The 23,569-nt window shown below is 38.3% G+C and overlaps 1 protein-coding gene across 3 annotated transcripts in view; it reads right to left on the reverse strand.

The window, feature by feature from the left end:
• The window catches only part of VKORC1L1 (vitamin K epoxide reductase complex subunit 1L1), a 59,956-nt gene that overhangs the window by 35,667 nt on the left and 720 nt on the right, over window positions 1-23,569 (reverse strand). The window contains exon 2 of one of the 3 annotated variants that reach the window (XM_086374740.1): window positions 22,715-23,049. The exons of the other annotated variants lie outside the window; for them this stretch is intronic. Within the exon in view, the coding sequence (XP_086230866.1) occupies window positions 23,004-23,049 (46 nt within the window). The 3' untranslated portion in view covers window positions 22,715-23,003. Of the gene's footprint in view, window positions 1-22,714; window positions 23,050-23,569 lie in introns of those variants that run through there. 3 annotated transcript variants of the gene reach the window in all.

A 23,569-nucleotide genomic window follows, 5' to 3' on the forward strand; every position in this document is an offset into this window, starting at 1 on the left:
GCCTAAATTTCTACTACTAAGTATCTTGTGATACCACATTTAAATTGTGTGTTGAAGTGGTCGAGGTAAAGAAACAAATGACAAAACTAATCAACAAATGGATACTCCATTTTCTTTTATTTCCTACTGGTTTAAATTCCCTAGAGGGAATAAAAAGATATAAAAAGCTAAGAGTCTCAAAAGGCTGGTATAAATTGAGGTGAAAATTTAATGTTTTAAAAGAATTTAAAAGAATTCCACATATGTAAATAATCATGAAGTGAGAATAATCTAAGATGAGGAACAACTTCACAGAAATGAAAAGATTTTCTGAGATGAAAAACATGATCTGCCAAATTCGAAATAGCAATAGAAGCAGTGAACAGCAGATGAAGTATTACCAAGTGAAAATTAGTGACATGATAACACAAATGGGCAAATTATCCCACAACTCTAATCAAAAGGACAAAACGATCAATGAAATTTAAAAGTTAGAAATATTATACAGATCAACTTTTACCAATAAGAGCTGTAGAAAGGAAAAGAGTTCATTATTCTACAAATTTATTGAGCATACGGTATAATATAGTCAGGCAGTGAGGAAACAATAGTGAACAAGATAGACATGGAAAAGTTCATCTTCTAGAACAAATGAGGCTGAAGCAATAACCAAAGAAATGAAAACAATATACTGCTGAAGAATGGAGAAAGGAAGAAAAGAAGGAAGAGGAGGAGGAAGGGGAAGGAAAAATAAATGTACAATTTTGTCTTCTGGCCAAATTTAATACAAAGACATTCTGGTAGAATTTTCGAACTTGAGAGAAACAGTATCCTTATAAGCCTTCAGAGTGGAAGTCAAGTTACCTACAATTTAAAAAACTGTTTTAATGCTTAATATTAAACATTTAGGCAATGTTTAACTACCATTACAGGTGGACAAGGATGACATTAATTCAGCATTCCTACATGCTATAGAGGGAACATAAATTGCTATAATTGTCTAGAAATAAATTTCACAATTCTACCTCCAGGAATATAGCCTGAAAATGGTTGGTTATAGAAAAATAACAAATGAGGTAAAGGTTTACATAAAAGTGTACAAGGGTGCTCATCACAGCATTTAAAACAGCAAATTGAAAAAACCTACATGGGAAACAGTCCAGGACAAAACAAATCACATTTTGGCCATTTAGTGGAATTCTACACACACATCAAAAGCTGCTGCTTTCAAATATTTTATTACAAGTCAAAATGCTTACAATTCAAAATTAAATGAAAACAAAGAGCACAGTCTCAATTTTGCTCTTAAAAAAAAAAAAAAACACAGGGACTTCCCTGGTGGTCCAGTGGTTAAGAACCTGCCTTCCAATGCAGGGGACGTGGATCAATCCCTGGTTGGGGAACCAAGAACCCATATGTCATGGGACAACTAAACCCACGCATCACAACTAGAGAAGCCCACAGTTTCTGGTTCTTTGCATGTCTGGTAACTTTTGATTCGATTGTGAATTTTATGCTTTGGGTGCTGGATTTTGCTATACTCCTTTAAATAGTGCTTGACTTTGTTCTGGTGTACAGTTAAGTTTCTTGAAATCAGTTGGATCCTCCAAGGCTTGCTTTTGTGCTCTGTTGGAATGGGTCCAGAACAGCCTTTAATTTAAGGTTAATTGAGCCCTATTACCAGGGCATTACCTTTTTAATGCCCTGTGCATACTCTGGCAAGTGAGAACACAGACATTCCCAACCTGGATGAGTTCCAGCTCACCATTTTTCCAGCACGGTTCTTTCTCTGGCCTCAGGTGATTTCCTCTCATGCATGTGCAGATCAGTACTCAGCCGACTCAAGGGGACCCCTCTGCATATCTCCAGTGTTTTCTATGCCACTTCCTCCTGTAAGCCCCACAAATTATAGCTGCCTTGGCCCCTTCAAACTTCTCTGTCTTCTCAACTCAGTGAGATCACTGGGCTCTATTTGGGTTCCCCACTCCTGCTCTGCAGCCCAAAAACTACCTCCAGATAATAAAGTGGGGCGACCACAGGGGCTCCTTAGATTTGCTTCCCTTCTTTCAGTGATCACATTCCTGTGTTTGTCTGTTATTTCATATATTGCCTGGTATTCTAATTGCTTAAGGCAGCAACGGAGAAGGCGATGGCACCCCACTCCAGTACTCTTGCCTGGAAAATCCCATGGATGGAGGAGCCTGGTAGGCTGCAATCCATGGGGTTGCTAAGAGTCGGACACGACTGAGCGACTTCCCTTTCACTTTTCACTTTCATGCATTGGAGAAGGAAATGGCAACCCACTCCAGTATTCTTGCCTGGAGAATCCCAGGGACAGGGGAGCCTGGTGGGCTGCCGTCTATGGGGTCGCACAGAGTCGGACACGACTGAAGTGACTTAGCATAGCATAGCAAGGCAGCAAGGTAAATTCAGTCCTTGTTATTCCAAACAATGCTGGACAGAATAAATATGGTAAAAATATAGTATATCAACTGTTGATTTTACTATTTCCTAAAGCCTTTGTCTTAGTTTTCATCCAGCCCTCTTTTTTAAAAAAAAATCTATTTTTTCTTGGAATTTGCTCCACTCTCAATTTTTCACTACACTCTTTTAATTCTACTTCTCTGATTATGATTTATTCTTGAATCCTCAAATACAGGCAAGTTTCCAAAGTCCTGTGCTTGCCACATTTCCTTCTCCATCTGTGCAGGATAGTACCATGTGTAATTTCAACAAGCCCCACAGTTTCATTTGTGACCTCTTTTGCTGCTGACTCTTAACACAAGAGAAGCACCATATGTAACTGGCCTTGGACTTCTTTATTCATGAATAGAACACACACACCAGAAAGCAGAATACAAAATGCAAAAGCTCAACTACATCTTGAAATTTGAGTTTATATATGTACATTTATATGTATGTAACCACACACACACACAAAAAGTTAATTCAATGTTAAGAATAATTGTTTTATGAATATTTTTTATTCTATATATTTTCTGTATTTTCATTATACATCTACATACACAAACACTATATTTACAATGAGAAGTTTATTTTCTAAATTCCCATTTCTACATCACAGCTCCTGCTGTTTTATAGGCTAGCATCTCAAGCCAATATTTCCCCAAATCATCTATCTTTCACCTAGGACCTGCCTGTCCCCCTCTGTTCTATTTAACGGGACAAGTCCTCCCATAAACTTCAAAGTCATTTCAACTCGTTCCTCTACCTCCACATCAATTCCCCCAGTCAAAGGTTCCAATGAAACAATATTACCACAGAAGGCTCTAGACTAATGATCTCAAGCAGTACTGAACACCTAGCAGAACGAAAACCCCCTTTAAGGTAAGTCAGAAATAGGGGAGAAAGCTGCCAAGAGAAAGCAATTCCCTTGGCACAGAACCAGACTGTGCCTGAGGTGAGGAGGTAGATTTTGAGAAGACCAAAGTTGGACAGTAAGCCCGGGGGGAAAAACTACTAAGCAGGCTGATGGTCAAGAGACTGAGAACTTCATGAGCCTGTAGTTTGACTGGCACCTACAGACGAAAACAGGAGAAACAAGAGGTGAGATAAAGCTTCAAATAGCACTTTGGCATAAAGTGCTTTTGCTGCCAAAACTGGTGTTAAACGTTGGTTAGGTGAGTAATACACAGGATCAACTTTTTACCATCTGATTAGCCATCTTTGAACAATATGGTTGTAACTTTTTATTTTAATGATCTCTTAAAACTAAGTAATAAATGAACAAGGTACAGAACTCTTAGGTCAAAAAATAGTTTAAATGAACTTTGAGGATGTTATGCCAAGTGAAATAAGCCAACTGCAGAAAGACAAATACTTTATGACTCTACTTTTATGAGGTATCCAAAGTAGTCAAAGTCATAGAAAAAACAAAAGTAGAATGGTAACAGCTAAGGATCAAGGTGAAGAGGAAATAGGTAGGAAATTTTAGAGTCATTTACTGGGTACGAAAGGCTCTGGAGGCTGGGCGCACAACAATGTATATATACCTAACAGTAAATCCTGAACTGCACACTTAAAATGGTGAAGATGGCAACATTTATGCTTGTGTATTTTGCGGCAATTTAAATTTTTTTAAATTTAAAAGTCACAAAATAATAATGGGAGAGTGTTTCCCATTATGTCACTCACTCACTCTCAAAGAGGAAAAAAAAAATGTATACACACACACACATATTTTTCTGTCCCTATATATATATATATATGTATATTTTCTATTCTTCTAGAGATATCCTATATAAGTCTGTATGTACACGCCTTAAAAAATACACACATGGAAAGGACAGCAAACTACATATAGTGTTCATGCACCTTGGTCTCTGCATTTAATGTATCTTAGAGATATTTCTAAAGGAGTGCACATAGAACTTCTGAGAGCTACTACTAATTCATTGTATGACTATAACCATTAGTTATTCTACCAGCTCCCCACTGATGGGTAAATAGGTTTTGTCCAAAATTTTGCTGTTATAAACACAGCAGTGAATATGTTCATACTATTTCATCCCCATATATACAAACGTGTATGTTTATGTATGTGTGTACTTACAAGCATAGAAGGGAATTGCTAAAACAAAGGTATGTGCTTAATGACTATACACTTTTAAAAAATTATTATTAAAGTATAGCATACATTCAGAAAAATATACAAATCCTAGGTCTATAGCTTGATGAATTTTACAATGTAAACACAACTGTGTAACCAGCACCCACATCAAGATACAGGACATTACAAGCCCTCAAAGCCCTTCTTGTGTCCTTTTCAGTGAGCTCCATCAAGGGTAACACTACCCTGATTTATAACACCATAGATTAATTGTGTCTGCTTTTGAACTTTTGTGTCTAGCTCTTTCACTCAATCGGAGAAGGCAACGGCACCCCACTCCAGTACTCTTGCTGGAAAACCCCATGGACGGAGGAGCCTGGTGGGCTGCAGTCCATGGGGTCGCTAAGAGCCGGACACGACTGAGCGACTTCACTTTCACTTTTCATGTTCATGCATTGGAGGAAGAAATGGCAACCCACTCCAGTGTTCTTGCCTGGAGAATCCCAGGGATGGGGGAGCCTGGTGGGCTGCCATCTATGGGGTCACACAGAGTCGGACACGACTGAAGCAATTTAGCAGCAGCAGCAGCAGCTTCCACTCAATAATATGTTCGTGAGAATCATTTATATGATGTGTGAATCGTAACTCATTCATTCCTTTTTTTTTTTTTGCTGGGCTACACGGCATGTGGGATCTTAATTCCCAGACCAGGGATCAAACCCATGCCACCTGCATTGGAAGCATGGAATCTTAACCACTGAACTGCCAAGAAAGTCCTATAATTCATTCATTCTTGCTCTCTGCAATATTTCATTGTTTAATGTATCACAACTTATCCATACTACTCTTGAGATATGTGCATTCTTAATTTTAATGGATACCATCTTCTCTCCATAGTTTAGAATCCTGTTACTATATGGAAGTAGCTATTCCCCTACATGTTAGCTAAATTAAACATTTTTCTCTTTGCCAATCGTATTTATTAAAAATGCTTTCAATATACTTTGTTTGCTTTTCTCTTATCATGACTGAACCTGGAAATTATTTCCTGTTTAAAAACTGTTTTTACTTTCAATCATCTTTGAACGTCCTGTGCATGCATGCTCAGTTGCTAAGTCGTGTCTGACTCTGTGACTCTGTGGACTATAGTCCGCCAGGCTCCTCTGTCTATGGGATTTTCCAAGCAAGAATATTGGAGTGGGTTGCCATTTGCTTCTCCAGGGGACCTTCCTGATCCAGGGATAGAACCCGCATCTCCTGCATCTTCTACATTGGCAGGCAGATACTTTACCACCTGGGAAGCCCCTGAATGTCCTGTGTCTACTTGTCTATTGAGTTGTTGGCCTTTTTTGTATTGATTTAAATAATGGACTCCCAGTTTTTTGAAAGAAAATTAGTTTCTTAAATCTCAACATTCAAAAAACTAAAATTATGGCATCTGATTCTGTTACTTCATGGCAAATAGATGGTGTAACAATGGAAACAGTGACAGACGTTATTTTCTTGGGCTCCAAAATCAGTGCAGATGGTGACTGCAGCTATGAAATTAAAGGACACTTGCTCCTTGGAAGAAAAGCTATGACCAACCTAGACAGGGTATTAAAAAGCAGAGACATTACATGGCTGACAAAGGTCCATATAGTCAAAGTTATGTTTTTTTCCAATAGTCATGAGTAGATGTGAGAATTGGACCATAAAGAAGGCTGAGCACCGAAGAAATGATCCTTTCAAACTGTGGTGTTGGAGGAGACTCTTGAGAGTCCCTTGAACTGCAAGAAGATCAAACCAGTCAATTCTAAAGGAAATTAGTCCTGAATATTCATTGAAAGGACTGATGCTGAAGCTGAGGCTCTGATACTTTGGCCACCTGATGCGAAAAGCCGACTCACTGGAAAAAACCATGACACTGGGAAAGACAGAAGGCAGGACGACAAGGGGACAGCAGAGGATGAGATGGTTGGATGGCATCACTGACTCAACGGACATGAGTCTGAGCAAACTCCAGGAGATGGTGAGGAACAGGAAAGCCTGGTGTGCTGCAGTCCATGGGATCACCAAGAGTCGGCACAACTAGGCAAATGAACGACAACAAGTTCCTTAAATATGATGCGTGGCAAGTTTTTTCCCAGTATGTCTTTGGAGTTCTAATTTTGTTTATGTTAGTTATTGCCATGCACAGGTTTTGTCTGTCTTTATGCAAACTCATCAACTTTTTTTCTTTATAAACTTTTTTCTTTTTTTTCTTTCTGGTGTTTCACAACACTCAGGGCAAATGGAACTCTCATATTTTGCTGGTGGATATAAGCTGGTAGAGTCACTCTGGAAAACTGTTTGGCAATATATACTAAAATTAAACATACACATATCCTATGACCCAGCATTTCCTCTCAGTTCCAACGGAAAATGAGCACTTGTGCTCTCCCCACAAACATGCATAAGAATGTTCTCAGCAGTTTTACCCCCAAAAATATAAACAACCAAAATTTCTATCAACAGTAGAATAAAGTGTGACATATTAACACAAAATAATTCAACACAACATTAAAAAAGAACTATTACTAAAATGGAAGTAGCTATTCCCCTACATGTTAGCTAAATCAATCAAACTTTTTTCTCTTCACCAATCATACATATTAAAAATGCCTTCATTATGTTGCTATGTGCAACATAAATAAATGCCATACATAATGTTAAGCAAGAGAAACTAGACCCAAAAGACTTACCATATGATTCAATTTATGTGAAGACCAAAACCAGGCAAAACTAATCTATGGACAAAGGTCAGAATAGTGGTTATCACTAGAGGAGGTCGTATTGACTAGGAAGAACATAAGAGAATTTCTAAGTGTTGGAGATAGCCTACATCTTGATCAAGGCAGTGAGTACTCTGTGTATACATACATAAAAATTTGTTGAGTTGATCCCTTAAATATGTGTACTTTCTTGTGAATTGCATTTCAATAAAAGTTTCTCTTTTTCATTAAATAAAAATAATGTTTATTTTCTGAGAGGCAGGAAGACCAAGTTGTTTGTGGTTTTGTTATTGTTGTTTAGTTGTTAAGTCATGTCTGACTCTTTTGCGATCCCATGGACAGTAGCCCACCAGGATCCCCTGTCCATGGGATTTCCCAGGCAAGAAACTGGAGTGGGTTACCATTTCCTTCTCCAAGGTTTTTCTCTTTTAAAGTGAGATCACAAGCTTTTTTTTTTCCCCCAAATGGCTACTCAGTTTGAGTGAAGTCGCTCAGTCGTGTCCGACTCTTTGCGACCCCGTGGACTAGCCCCCCAGGCTCCTCCGTCCATGGGATTCTCCAGGCAAGAATACTGGAGTGGGTTGCCATCTCCTTCTCCAGGGGATCTTCCCGACCCAGGGATCGAACCCAGGTCTCCCGCATTGCAGGCAGATGCTTTACCATCTGAACTGAAGGGTTTAGAGGCCATCAAATGGACACAACCTATAAAGGCAATTTTGATGGTTTTACATAGAAATGACTCTAATGGGAGAGAACACAAATGGGAACTATTTGAGATACATTTCTATGTAAAATGTAGTTTGCACATAATTCAACATTTTAACTGAGCACTCTGCAACCAAGACCAAATATCAATCGTCTCTTGAGGTTTTCTACTATGTACCAACATCAAATCTACATAGGAACAAATGTTACTCCTGCTTTTCTCTTCTGTATCAAATGTCCTGAAGCCTTTGTGTCTCTCTGGAGAGAGGCCGAGTTTCTGAAGGCACATTCCAGTATAAACATCATCGATGGGGTAGAAAAGGACCCGGTCAGTCACATTGTACAGTCTCAGGGCCAGGTGGCCGGAGTAGAGGAATCCGCCTCCTCCTGCATAAGGTGGGTAGACGCCAGTGTAAACAACTTCCGGGATGTGGTACACCCAATACGATTTATTGAAAATTTGTTTTCATCTTTATCACATTTGACATTTCTACAAATAAGACTACTTCAGTCCTCTCAACTCTATCCAGTGTAATGTGTCTACTCTGGTGCTCTTAATTACTTCTGCTTTAACACAGACTCTAATAGCATTAATCCCTTCTTCATGAACACTGGCTTTTCCATAATTTTTATGAAAAATTCCACTTTTGTCCTTTCATATGAACTTTAGAATCAAGTTTTGAAAATCTTGTTTGAGATATTATTATTACGTTGGGTTTACAGATTATATTTTATGAACTTCAAGATACCTTCAATATGAAACTAACACAACACTATAAATTAAGTATACTCCAATAAAAATTTTTCTAAAAAGATACAATTATTTTATGTAGCACTAAAAAAAGAAAGACATTGCCCAGCTATGGCATAATGCTGATGATTTTTATGTCTATTGTTAAATTACTTTTTTTTCTTCAAAAATTCTTTTAGGAAGATATGCAATACCTCTAGAAGTCTATAAAACATTATTGAGAAAAACAAAAAACAAAAGACGGTCAAAACACATGGAGAGATAATATTCATGAACTAGAAGACTCATTGGTATAAAGATTTCAGTTGCACCTAAACTTACCATTGTGGAATCTTACAAGCTGATTTTAAAAGGTATACGCAAATGCAAGGAGCCCAAAATAACCAAGAATTATCTATTGCATATCAAGATTTATCAAACTAGAGTAGTAATTCTCAAACTTTTTTTAGTCTTATACTCCTACAAGTTATTGAGACTCTAAAGAGCTTTAGTTTATGGGAGTTTATCTTTTACCTTTGAAACTAAACAGAAAATTCATTTTAAAATAATAAGCTTATCACATGCTAACAGAAATAAATTTATGAAAAACAACTGTTTTCCAAAACATTTAGTGAGAAGAGTGGCACTGTTTTACATTTTCATAAATCTCTTCAACATCTAGCTTAACAGGAGATGGCTGGATTCTCAAATCTGCTCCTTTATTCATTCAACTTCAATATCACACGTCACATTCTCTGGAAAACCTACTGTGCACTCATGAGACAGTTGAGTGAATAAAGCAAATAATATCTTATTATTACTATGAAAACAGTTTTGACCTCAGAGACCCCTTAAAGGGTCTCAGGGACTCTACATGGTCCCAGGAGAGCTACTGAAATAGACTACTTAATGCAATGGCATTTTGGCATAAGGACAGACGAAAGAGAAATGGAATAGGAGGGTCCAGACAAATCCTTGTCTATACAACCAGCTGACTCACGACCAAAGTGACTCTACAGAGCAGGGGAGAGCGGACATTTTAAAAAGCAGTGCCACAATAATACTGGGTTGGCCAAAAACCTTGTTCGGGTTTTTCTGTACAATGTAATGGGAAAAGCCCAAACACTTTGGTCAACCCAACAGTAATTGGATATTTATATAGGAAAAGAACTAAATTGATCCCTATCTTACACCATTAAAAAAATCCCACATAGACTGTTGATCTGTGGATAGCAAAACCTAACGGAAAACATTAGCAAATATATCTTCATCATCTGGATACAAAAAGTTCTAATTATAAAGGAAAAGACTGACGTACTTAACTATATTAAAATTGAGAATTTGTTAATCCAAAAATACCTTTAAGAAAACGAAAAGGTAAGGCAAGCCACGAGTGGAAGATGATATCTGCAATATAGGTATCCGAAAATACACACACACACACACAAATAAGAAAAAGACAGAACAGCAGATAGGAAAATGGGCAAATGATTTTAATGAGTCCTTCAAAAAGATGACGGTCAATAAATAAACGAAAGGCTCCTCAATCACAGTAGTAATCAGGGGAATGCAAATTAAAACCAACAAGGAGTGTTAAATAGTACAACCACTTTGGGAAACTATTCTGTAGTTTCTAATCAAATTAAATGCCTGCCTGATGACCCAAAATCCACTCCTCAATATATACTCAAGAGAAATGAGTATGTATATATAGAAAGATGTGCATGAGAATGTTCATAGCAGCTTAATTCACAATAGCCAAACTTAGAAACAACAGTCAATAAAAAAAATGATAATCATAAAATGGGACTGCTGCTGCTGCTGCTAAGTCACTTCAGTTGTGTCCCACTCTGTGCGACCCCATAGACAGCAGCCCACCAGGTTCCCCCGTCCCTGGATTCTCCAGGCAGGAACACTGGAGTGGGTTGTCATTTCCTTCTCCAATGCATGAATGTGAAAAGTGAAAGTGAAGTCGCTCAGTCGTGTCCGGCTCTTAGCGACCCCAAGGACTGCAGCCTACCAGGCTCCTCCGTCCATGGGATTTTCCAGGCAAGAGTACTGGGGTGGGTTGCCATTGCCTTCTCCGAAAATGAGACTAAGCAATGAAAAATGGGACTAAGCAACTGATAAAACCAACAACTTGGATAAACTGCAATAAACATTATTATGCTGGGCAAAAGAAGTCTGACACAAAGGAGTGCATACTGTTATGAGCCCATTGACATGAAGTTCAAGAACAGGCAAAACAAATTTGTACCAGTAGAAGTCAAAACAGTTTTATCAAAATACAGATTCTGTATTTTGCAAAGGAGTATGAGAGAACTTTCTGGAGTGATGGAAATGCTCTATATTTGCATGTGAATATGGTACATGCATATGTAAAATATTCTTCAAGGTGTACATTTAAAATTTTTGCAACTTATTGGATATGACATATACCTCAGAGTACACACAAAAATCCATTATATATAAACCAGAATGGTTAACTGAACAGATTGACAATTCCAAGGCTTGGCAAAGACGTGGAATAATAGGAATTCTCATACACTGCTGATAGAAATCTAAACCGGTGCAACTCATCGAAAAAAAAGAGCAAAATAATCAACTGTGATGTATCTGTATAAGAGAACATTCCATAATAACGAACCAACTACAGCTCCATCACACACAGATGAATCTCACAAAATAATGTTGAGTGAAAACAGCCAGAATAAAGTATACAAAATAAATGGTTCCATTTATATAAGGTTGAAAAAGCAGGCAAAACTAAACTACCAAATTTGGGTGCAATCTTAGGTAGAAAAGTAAGAAAGTGATTATGATATGATATCATAAGAGTCAGGGCAGAGGGCTTCCCTGATGGCTCAGTAGTAAAGAACCTGCCTACCAATGCAGGAGACACAGGTTCAATCCTTGGTCTAGGAAGACCCCACATGCCTTAGAGCAACTAAGCCCATGCATCACAACTACTGAGCCTGCACTCTAGAGCCCACAAGCTGCATCACTGAAGCCCACACACCCTAGAGCCAGTGCTCTGCAACAAGAAAAGCCACCACAATGAGAGGCCCACGGACCACAATGAAGAGTAACCCTGTTCTCTGCAACTAGAGAAAAGCTCATACAGCAATGAAGAGGCAGCACAGCTAAAAACAAATAAATAAAATTTTATATATATATATATATATATATATATATAGTCAGGACAGAAATCACTCTAGTGAAGGAGCAGAAGTATAGTTCATAAGCAGGAATTTTAAGGAGGGCTTTCTGTGATGCTGACAATTGTCTACTTAGTGACCTGAATGTTTGTTACAAGGCTTATGCTTTTTAATCACTACGTCAAAGAAAGATGCACAGACCAATGACTTTTCTGTATGTATCAGAACAAAACTGAAAAGGTTACAAATCAGAAAAAAAAAAAAAAAGATTTTAAAAAGTCAGCTGGACTCGGTAACTGATGGGGTTTGCTGGGGGAAGAGAGGAATAAAGAGACAGCCAAGGGAAACTGCCAGATTTCTGACTTGCACACCAGTTTGGGTGGGGATGCTTTTCACTGAGATAAGGAAACAGCATTTTCAAGGGAAAGATATGAATTAAAGCTTGAACACAGTGAATTTATAGTACCTTTGAGACATCCAGGCAGAGATGTCCAGTGGGCAATTAGATATGCCGATCTCGAGCTCAAAGGAGAGGTCCAGGTGAGAGAGAAATTTTGGATTCACCTGTCAGGGAAATCATGGACAGGGAGATGACTGTCTAGGGAGAGAAGACTGACAAGAAGGTGTGGGGCTGATCCCGGGTATGCCAACATTTAACGGGCAGGTCCAGGAGGATAAGCCAGTAAAAAAGAACAAAAAAACTGAGAAGGACCCAAGTGGTGGGAGGACTATCAAGAGTGTGTGGTGAACCATTAAGCAAAGGAAGAGAACGCCTCCTGAGTACTCAGTCACTCACTGCAGGTTGGTGCATAGTGAAGAAAGCATATGGGTTATGTGCAATACTCAGCGAGCCAGTTTTTACTCCACCTCTCTCTGGCTGATTGGGGAAAAGCAACAACCAAGAGAAAACCAATGCTTCTGAGAATGGTTCTAAGTTTTCATGTTGTCTTTAGAAGTGGGAAACGAAGGCCCCTCTCACTCTTCTCCCTGCTTCTCAGGAAGGAAGAAGATAAGATTGGAGAGCGTTAGGTCTGCACCACTGGGCAGAATCAGTATGAAAAGGTCAGCACACAGGTGCAAGCTCACTTTTACGTGTCTTCATGTGACTGAAATGGCATGAGACGCCTTCAAGAGAGGACTTCTGCTACTCCAAGGGAGAGCCAGGGCTAAACCTACTACTTGGGCAGAAAAGGCCAGAGGCAGGAGGCCAAGGCCAGATCAGCAGTCAGCCGGGGCAAATGGGCTCTCTCTGGTTACAAGGCCCTGAGCACTGACAGGAATGAGTCAGGCCAGCTTTGCCCACATCACAGGAGAAAGATCTAGCTGCGCTCAAAAACTGGGGAGATGGAGGGCATCCATCTCACAGCCTGGGTCAGTTTCAAACAAATGAAGCTAAACTAAATCGAGAAAAACAGCAACTCCACATAGAAGCAGTGGGGCTCATTGGAGTCTCCCATCTTGGGGTTTGGGGCTCAAGTCCTAGTCAAGGATAAGAGGCAAAGTTTGGGGGTTTTTATTGCCAGTACAAATCCTTAATATAAATCTCTGCCTTAGGAGCCCCATAATTTGAAAACTGTGGCTGTGGACTGGAGACAATTCTAATATTCCTGGATCCCACCAGAATACCATCCTAAAATTTCTCAATTTCTAGTACCACATCAATCACATACAAAACAAAACACAATGGGCATCTAGGTTAAATGTGCATGAGATTAGCAACTCCAGAAGAAGCAGAAAGCCAAAATAGGTTTGTTCCTTGATAAAAAGATTTTAGTGGAGGCTCTCTCCTTCCCAAATTCACCTATAAAGTCAGTACAACTCTAATCAAAATTTCAATGCAATTTTTTTAGACCTTATCAAAATAAATTTTAAAATTCACCTGAAACAATAAATGCATGATAATAGCCAAGAAAAAACTGAAAATGAGCATATTTGCTCTGCTGCTGCTGCTAAGTCACTTCAGTCGTGTCCGACTCTGTGCGACCCCATAGACGGCAGCCCACCAGGCATCCCCGCTCTATCTAGTATCAAACTGTAGTATATAAAGCTGCAGGGGGAAGGAGGACTGTGTAATAGAATTCTGCAGAAACATACACAAACACACCACGGGGATCGACCAGCAAATCCAGAGGCCCTACGTATATAAAGAAATTCTTGCAGCATTTCAAACATGGACAAGTCAATAAGTGAAATTAGGAAAAGCTTGTCAATTTAGAAAAAAGATCTCTACTCCACATCAGACAAAAAGTAAATTCCACATAAACCAAAGGAGTAAATATGATATGAAAAAACAAATTTCAAACACATGAGAGTTAAAAAAAAAAATCTTGGGATGGTAGAGATTTTGTTAAACAAGATTAAAGGAAAAAAAAAACTCAAAAGCTACAAAGAAGTCAAAGATGGGACCACATAAAAAGTTTAAAGTTCTATATGAATAAAAACACCATAAATGAAATTAAAAGACAAGTGAGAAGAAACTAGTTGAAAAAATATGTGTAATACATACAACAAAGGATTAACTACTGTATATCTGAAGAATTCCTGCTAATCAATAAGAAAAAAAAAAAGACAACCCTGAAGGGAAAAAAATGGTCAAAGACATGAACAGGCAATATCCAGAAGGAATATGAATGCCCATTAACATGTCTGCACAAAAGTTAGGTTACAGACTCATCTAAAGTCTGATAAGCTACATTTTAGATGATTAAGAAATTAATTTTTTCAATACTAAAAGAAATTATAAATATACATTCCTCTGATGTCAGAATGAGAAATGCCCTTATAAACTTAAAACCTAACAAAAACTTAAAGAAAAATAAATTTTATATACTTTAAAAAACCCCCAGTACTGCAAAAATTAATGAAATAGAAAATGGCAAAAATATTAACAAATATAATAAATTATTCATATACTTTAAATATAGAAAGCATTATCTAAATCAATATAGAAATTCTTAGATCTATACAAGCAAGACTAGAGAATAAATGCAAACAGTTAAAACAATGTGAAAACCATGAAACCTTGCTTGTACTTGTGGGGGGAAAGGAAGTCAAAACAATGAGATGACATTTTTCACACATGAAATTGATAAAGGTGTAAAAAAATGAGAATGGCCAATACTGGCGGAGGTACAGGGCACCTGATGTTCTCCTATTTACCTTACAGGTGGAATTTTTAATGACATGAGAAAAGAGTTGTGACTTGTTAAATGAGGAAAAAAGATATAAAATACATACAGTATGATCTCAACCATATTTCAAAATAACAGCTAAGTTTTATGGACACTTACTTCTCTGCCAGACACTGAGCTAAGACTGTCTACAGGTTATTGGTGCACTGGTGCACTTCATATTTACAATAATCTTGAGTTAGACACTTTATTATCCTCATTTTATGGAGAGACTGTGACGAGAGAGATCAAATCACGGAGCCAAGGTTTCAACCCAGATACATCTGCTCTAGCCTGTGATTGTAACTACTAGTACAATGGACAGGAGGAAATAAATCAAACTCCTAAGAGTTGAATATACTCCTCTCACTTCCTATTTTGTCATGGATGTTCCATTACTTTACTTCTAAATATAATGCTGCTTTCAAAAGGTCAATAATCACACAACAGTAACAACAGCATCCTTGAAATGCTGACAGTTTCAGGTGCTAATGACAAAAGAAACTTTATAGATCATAATCCAGGGGATTTAAAACAATTTTTTAAAGCAAAGGAATGCTTTTCTAAGTGAAATTTTATATGGACCTACAATATGAGAAACAAAGCAGCATTTTATTCTATTAGTGTATTTGAAAAGTTCAAATTTATAATATTTACAGTGAAATTCTTCTGATGAACTCAAACTCTAAGTTCTGGAAGACCGGGACAAATCTGTTTTGTTTATTGCACAGTATTAAAAACAAAAACAAAAACAAAAAACCTGATTCACAGAGATTAGCAGTTACAAATAAGTCTTTGTCATTCTTTTAAAAACAGCACATTACTGCTATCTAAGGATTTATTACACCTGTCCAGAAGTCCAGGTAGAAAAATTCTAAGTTAAATCTCTAATAATATCAATAAGAATATGTGGTAACCACAAATATTTTGGTAGAAAGAAAAATATGAAGCTTAAAATATATACTAATCTGACATCAAGACATTATATATACAAAGCAGTTACTGCCCAATGCAATGAGAGCTGTCTATAGGAGCAAATTTGCTCCTATAATCTTACATGAACAAATAAGCACTGGTCTGAATTTTTAAAAGAACAATATAAACAAAGCTACAATTCTTCCAATCAACAGAATTTTTAGAAATTCAAGGACATGCACAAGGAAAGCAAGAAATGTCATTATGAGAATTGTTACCTGGCTGTTGGCATTATGGATAATTTTAGTTTTTTTCTTTTTGTTTATTTTCCCTCAAACATCCTAAATACATTGCCTTTTCTTTTTTTTTATGTTCCATCTAAAAATAGTTATAAATCATAGGAATTTGCAAAAAACTATACAGGAAGGTCCCAAGGACCCTTCACCTAACTTCCTTCAATGGTAATATCTTACATACTTCTAGTACAAGATCACAAGGAAACTGACTGTGGTACAATCCACAGAGTTTATTAATATTTTCACCACTTTCACATTCATGTGTGTTTTCTATGCAATTTCATCACATTTGACACCTGTAGCTTTGAGTAACAACAGGTGAGATACAGAACTGTTTCCTCCCTACAAAGCTCCCTCATACTGCCTCCTAACCCTAACCCTCCCCTATTCCTAACTCCTGGCATCAACTATTCTTCATCTCTAGAATTTTGTTATCTCAATAATGTTATATAAATGCAACTGTATAGAATGTAACCTTCAAAGACTGACTTTTTTTTTTAACCTAGATAATCTGGCAGTACAAATCAGCAGTCTTTAATTTGTTAAAATTTAGCATGATATAACATTTGAATGTGTATCAATTGTTTCAAGTGAAGTGGAAATCGCTCAGTCGTGCCCAACTCTTTGCGACCCCATGGACTGTAGTCTGCCAGACTCTGTCCATGGAATTCTCAAGGCCAGAATACTGGAGTGGGAAACCGTTCCCTTCTCCAGGGGATTCTCCCAAAACAGGGATCGAACTCAGGTCTCCCGCATTGCAGGTGGAAATAGGTGGATTCTTTACTGTCTGAGCCACCAGGGAAGTCCAAGAATACTGGAGTGGGTAGCCTACCCCTTCTCAAGCAGATCCCCAACCCAGGCATAAAACGGGGGTCTCCTACATTGCAGGAGATTCTTTAGCAGCTGAGCTACCAGGGAAGCCCTGGGTAACAATGTTTACAGTGTTTTAAAGTTTACAATGGTAAAAATGTGACTCAAATGCTTATGAAATCTATGTTGTACTACCGTAAAACTAGGATTCTGGGGAATGAATTCTTTAAATTAATAATCTGGTAAAAATCTAGTGCAATCTAGTACAAACACATCACAGAAGAGAAGCCCATGGCACAGTGCTTCTAAGTCTTATCTATGTTTACAAGAACACGTGGATTACAAGAATGCCTGGCTGTGCATTTTTCTGGCCAGCCTCTAGATTCCAGTCCTTTCCTGACCCAGGTAAGTTTGTGTTACGTGAGAATATGACTGTTTGCTTCCCTCCACAGAATGGTCACCATTTTTGCCTTTCCGCATATTTAGAATTCTTTCAAATCAGCCAGGAAATGAATCTCTCTCAAATTCTTGGTTCTGGAGATTTACCTCCACCACACCCCAGGCCCAACTCTCTAGTCTCTAAGTCCTTATGAATCAACACCTCTCTCAGAAAGGACTATCCCACCCTAGTACAAATTCAAAATAACTCTTTTCCCCTCCCCTCTCTCTATACCTCCAGGTACCTAGATCCACCTGATGATTCTCCTCTCAGCTATTCTGTCAGGTCTTCCTGATTCTCACCCCACTAGAAATCTGTTCACTAACTAGGTGTGACAAAAGCCCTATCTTTACAAGTTTAGGCTTAGAAAGCAAACACTCCAAGGAGTTACTTCTTGAACATCATGCCTTCATAGTAATGTCCTTGCTTTTCCAAAAAGATCACTCTCAATAAGTAAAAGCTAAAACACAAAACTAGGCACAGATGAAAAACAAAGAAAAAAGCATGGATGTGTGTCTATTTTGTAAAATTTGGCTCATATTGGTATTACTGTATCACTATCAGATCAAATGAAATTTAAAGTAGAGGTAAAGAGGGACTTCCTTGATAGTCCAGTTAAAACTGAGCTCCCACTGCAGGAGTACCAGTTTGATTCCTGAAAACTGGAATCAAAGTGTGAAACTAAGATCCCATAAGCTGCAGAGCAAAAAAATTAAAAATAAAGTAGTGGTAAAGAGCCAGACTGCCTGGGTAAAAATGTGATCTCTGCCACTGTATTTTCTAAAGCAAGTTTCATTTACCTTCTGTGTACTTCAATCTTCTCATCTGTAAAATGGTGATAAAAATGCCTCACAGGACAATTTCAAGAATTAAATAACATATGTAAAGCATTCAGAACAGTGCCTAGCACACAGTAAACATTATCCAAGTATTAACAATTATCTCTAACACATGGCAATCCAGCTTCACCTCTTTGTGACATCTATTCCGCTTACACTCTGATGTTCATACTGCTCCTGAAACAATGGTCACATAAGAATCTGTGTTTTATTTATTAAATTCATCTTGATCAAAACTAACTAGCACAACAAATTTTCTCTTACATAGAAGCAGTTACTATTAACATTCCGCCAAACATGAATGTAAGCACTTAAAAGTATAGTGGTGATGGAAAGAATGCTAGCAAAGAGGAAAGTACAGATCACAACACAGAATATGGCAGCTTTATGTTTAAAAAACTGGGAGACTAATGTCATATTTATGCTTGTATACACATAAGATGGCTCTATAAAGTTTCATGTCTGATTAAGGAAAGGGAGAAGTACAAGCCTGGGAGAAGGATCATGAAAGGGGTGATTCATTGTATATACTTTAGTATCTTTCAAATTTGAAGCAGTGAATATATTATTTATGTGTGTGTTAGCTGCTCTGTCATGTTTGACTCTTTGCAACCCCACCGACTGTAGCCCACCAGGCTCCTCTGTCCATGGAATTCTTCAGGCAAGAATATTGGAGTGGATTGTCATTCCCTTCTCCACAGGATCTTCCCAACCCAGAGATCAAACCTGGGTCTCCTGCACTGCAGGCAGATTCTTTACCGTCTGGGCCACCAGGGAAGCCTGTATTATCTGTATAAGAATCTACTTTTTAAAACGGAGGTGGTAGGTGGTGGTCCCTCTAAACAAGTTCTCTGGAAGCTGGTCTTCTAGTCCCAAGCTGCACTAACTCTGTTACCCTGGGCAAGTCATTTAACCTGTGAGTATAGCTGGACCAAGCTAGGGGCAGCAAAGATTTCTAGGTTCTAATCTAATTTCAAAAATGTATCTCAAAGAGGAGGGTAGTAAATAGATGGTACTATCTTTAAGATATGAGGGGGTACTAGTTCAACATTTTGCAAAGTAAGGCAACTTTTTGAGAACATGAACTGTCAAGCTTATTAATCTTTCAAGATTATTTCTGTCTTAAATAAAAGCTCTTCTTAGAAGGGGTCTAATGCAACTTACAGGAAATACCTTCAAAGAATATTCTGCTCATTATTTTGTGTCTCTCGCCATACCTTTGGAGTTGTTTAAATGGATTTTATTAAGTTTTGTGTGTTTTTTTTTAACATGGACCATTTTAAAAAATCTTAACTGAATCTGTTACAATACTGCTTCTGTTTTATGCTTTGGTTTTTTGACCCCTAGGCATGTGGGACTTTGCTCCCTGATCAAGGGATTGAACCCATGTCCCCTGCACTGGAAGGCGAAGTCTTAACCACTAGACTACCAGGGAAATCTCTGGACTTTAAGTTTTTATACTAAAGTCTTTATACTATGCCATGGAGTGAGCAATAAAGTGCATGTGTGCATGCTCAGTTGCTAAGCTGTATCTAACACTTCATGACCTCATGGACTGCAGCCCACCAGGCTCCTCTGTCCATGAGATTTTCTAGGCAATAATACTGGGTTGCTATTTTCTTCTCCAAGGGATCTTCCCATCGAACCAGCATCTCCTGTCTCCTGCACTGGCAGGTTTCTTTAAGACTGAGCCACCTGGGAAGCCCCAGCAATAAAGTACACTAGAACAATTTACACTTAAAATACCTAAATACTACATCTAAAACAAGAAACTTTTACTATTTAAAGGCATTTATGATGAGACACTGCAAAAAAATAATCATTCCACCTCCAGTCAATAACAGCTGTAACTAATTGAATACATACTTTATTCCAAGTATCATCCATTTATTCATTCCGTGTATCCTTTTTAATCCTACCGTTCATCTGGAAAAGTAGGTTTTAATATCCCCATTTAACAGGAGAAGCAACTATGGCTCCATGAAGATGACAACTAACTTGATGTCATAGTCTAACAAGTGAAGAGCTAGGAGTCCACCAAAAATCTTTGGATCCGAGCTCAGTGCACTAGACAGGGATTAGCTGCCAGGCTGGTGCAGACTTGCAATGACGTTTTTTAGTAATTTAAAAGTAAATGAGGAAAAGTAAAAAGAGAGTAAACTTTTCAACAAAGCTAACTGATTCAATTTAAAGGTCTTTCATGCTGAGATTTGGTTCTAATTATTTGAGTTAAAATATCCTTACTTAAAATGACAGTGACAGTCTTTTGTCTCCTGCATTAGCAGGTGGGTTCTTTACCACTAGGAAGAAGCCTGGCACCTCTCTTGCAGCCTCCCAATTTGGGGGGGGATACTTCTGAAATCCAAAAAAATTTGGTAACTACTTCCTTAGACAATGATGCCTCCCAAAATAACAGAGGACTTCACACACACACCTCAAGACTCTCTCATTAATCTCTATTTTACTTAGATTGGGACACTGAAGGATTGAGAAATGGGAATAAAGTGAGTTTCAGCAATCCAAAATCACATGAGTTAATGTTGGGCTGGGCAGAGAACTTTCCTCAAGATTTGTTTCACTGGTTGATTTTTCTCATTCTTATCTTCAATTCTACTCACTCAAACCTGGGCTCAAACTTTCTCTCCCTAAAATAGGAACAGAAAGTTTGTGACTACATTCTTTACTACTACTGCTAGGTGGCAATCAATACTTAAGTCAAATAAAAAGATCTACTACTTGAGGCCTCCAATAATTTGCTTTTATTTAAAGCCTTTTTCACTTTGACAAAATAAAAACTTTTAATTAGGTTTAGTGTACTACTTCCAAAAGAAAATTGGTCTATAAATCAGACTCAAGCAAATTTCCACATTTCTCTATCTCCACTGTATATATATATATAATGTATATAAATAGATAAATATAGTGTATATATACATATATATACATATGGCTTTACAAGTAGTTTACAAACAAGTTGGTCAAACTAGATAAATTTCTTGAATTTTACTGTACACATGGCAAATTTACTGTATACATAGCTATTTACTTCTCTTATTAGCATACTTCTCTTATTTCTTACCTCCTTTGGTGAGCAAATTTAAAAGTCTATGTACACAGCTACACAATTAAATATTAGTTTCAGTCACAACATATTAAATTCACATTTAAAATTATAAAGAGATCCAGATTTTTCAGTCTTACACATAAACTTTTAATCTCACTTGATGCTATTTATATTATTTTATGGTGCCTTATTAAAATGAAATCAGAGCACAAAAACCTATATCTCACAGGACACATAACGGAAAATATTTAAAATCTGTACTTACTACATGACTCAAACCCACTCTTTTTGAAGGAGAGCCAATTTTAAGAACTTAAATATACAGTCTGGATAACATAAATCACTCTTTCCATGCCCAAAACTTAACAGATCTAGTAAAATTTATTATAGACTATAATGTATCCAAAAGCTAAAACTGGTAATAATTCTGCTTAAATTTCACATTAATCTAATATCAAAACTTATTTTATTTCTTCTTTTTTCAAATACCTGGTATATACTGCTGCACAGTCTTTTCATTATATATTTATTCAGCTAACTTTGGGTGCAAGGTACTTGAAGTATAAAAGTCCTTCCCAATGGATAGTGAAAATAATATACAAATGTTTACATAAAATACACTCAGCAGTCCTCAAAAGGATATCTGAGAGTCTGTTAGGTCTATTAACTTGGTTCAAAATACCCAACAACAAATGTAAACTTTTTGTTACTTTGTTGTATTTTAACTGTTAACTGGTATCTACGTTTTAAACACATTGTGTCTAATGTAGCAATAATGATAACTATTTTCCCACTAAAAAGTTACAGATGAGAAAGAGTACTTGGCTCACTAAGAACATTAAGGGGAAAAGATCCTCAGCCTGGAGCTTGTAAATAGTAACAAGACAAACTCCAATGCTAGGTTGTTCATATAATCACCAATATGTAGGTCAAAATAACTAGTGAGCTATATACATGACTGTCTGCCTAGCAATTTACAGATCAACAGGAGAACTGCTCAAACGTGACTACCGCTAACAAACTCAAAATATTAGGCATAGCATGTCTCTATTAACAGTGCAACCTGTGTAACCTAGCAATTGTAAAATAATTTCTTTTACTTTTGCTACTTTTTAAAAAGGAACCCTCCTCAAAAAAAAAAAGAGCCGTCACTTTAAAGATGTAAATTCCTCTTTTTTTTCAAAGTAATTTGCCTAGGAAAATCTAACGCAGAAAATAAAGTGTAACAGATAAATCAACTACAACATGCTTAAAAACCTAAGATTATCAGTAAAACAAACCAATCCTTTCAGTTTAGCAATCTATGCATTTTTAATCTTCGGTGGGTATTTCATTATAATAACCGACAACGTTTAAAAGTCACCCTTATTCCCCAAACATCGTCATCACACATGACATATTTTACTGAAATTAAGCTGAGACTAGACCCAAACTCAGGCCACCGGGCACCCTGAAATATACGAGGGGGAATCCAAGAAATCAGATATGTTGAGTGCCGGTATCTTCTTCCAGAGTAGGGTCAAATTCGTGTTTGCCCGCAAATGTCACTGTCTCAAGAAGTCTGCAAAATTCCCATCAGCGCTCCAGAGTACAAAGAGGCCTGACCACGGAAACACCTGTCCTAGCACTGGGAAGACATTGGGAAATGCAACCTCCGAGCCCACGCCGGCCGCACAGCCTAGGGCAGCAGCGGCGACCCCGGACGAGGGGTGGACACTGACCCCACGGCTACTTCGAGCAGGGTCCCGCACCCCCGACCCGCCTCCGGGGGCGAGAACCAAGAAATCTGTCAAGCCAGCCGGGACCCACCCTCCGTGAGCCCCACTCGCTCCTTCCCAGCCTCCCCAACTGCTCTCGGTCCGCTCTGGCCTCCCCGGCTGCACTCTGCCACCTCATCCCTCCCTCCTCGTCGCTCTCGCGGCCCCGCCACCTCAGCCCTGGAGGCCTGCACTCTGGCCGCCCCCCACCTCGGGCCGCCGCTCTCCCCTGGCCCCGGCCGCGGCCCCCTGCCCGGCTCGCGGCGCCGTCGGTCCCTTCGCGGCCCGGTCCCCGCCACCCCCCCAGGCCCGAGCTCCCGCCGCGCGCTCCCCACCCCCAGCCTCCGCCCTCGCCCCGCTCGGCCGCTCCCGGCCCGCTCCCCC

Source organism: Bos grunniens, chromosome 25 (genome assembly GCF_055505025.1).
Source record: "Bos grunniens cultivar Pamir isolate PY7600 chromosome 25, Bosgru_T2T1.0, whole genome shotgun sequence".
In the NCBI taxonomy this organism is placed as follows: Eukaryota; Metazoa; Chordata; class Mammalia; order Artiodactyla; family Bovidae; genus Bos; species Bos grunniens.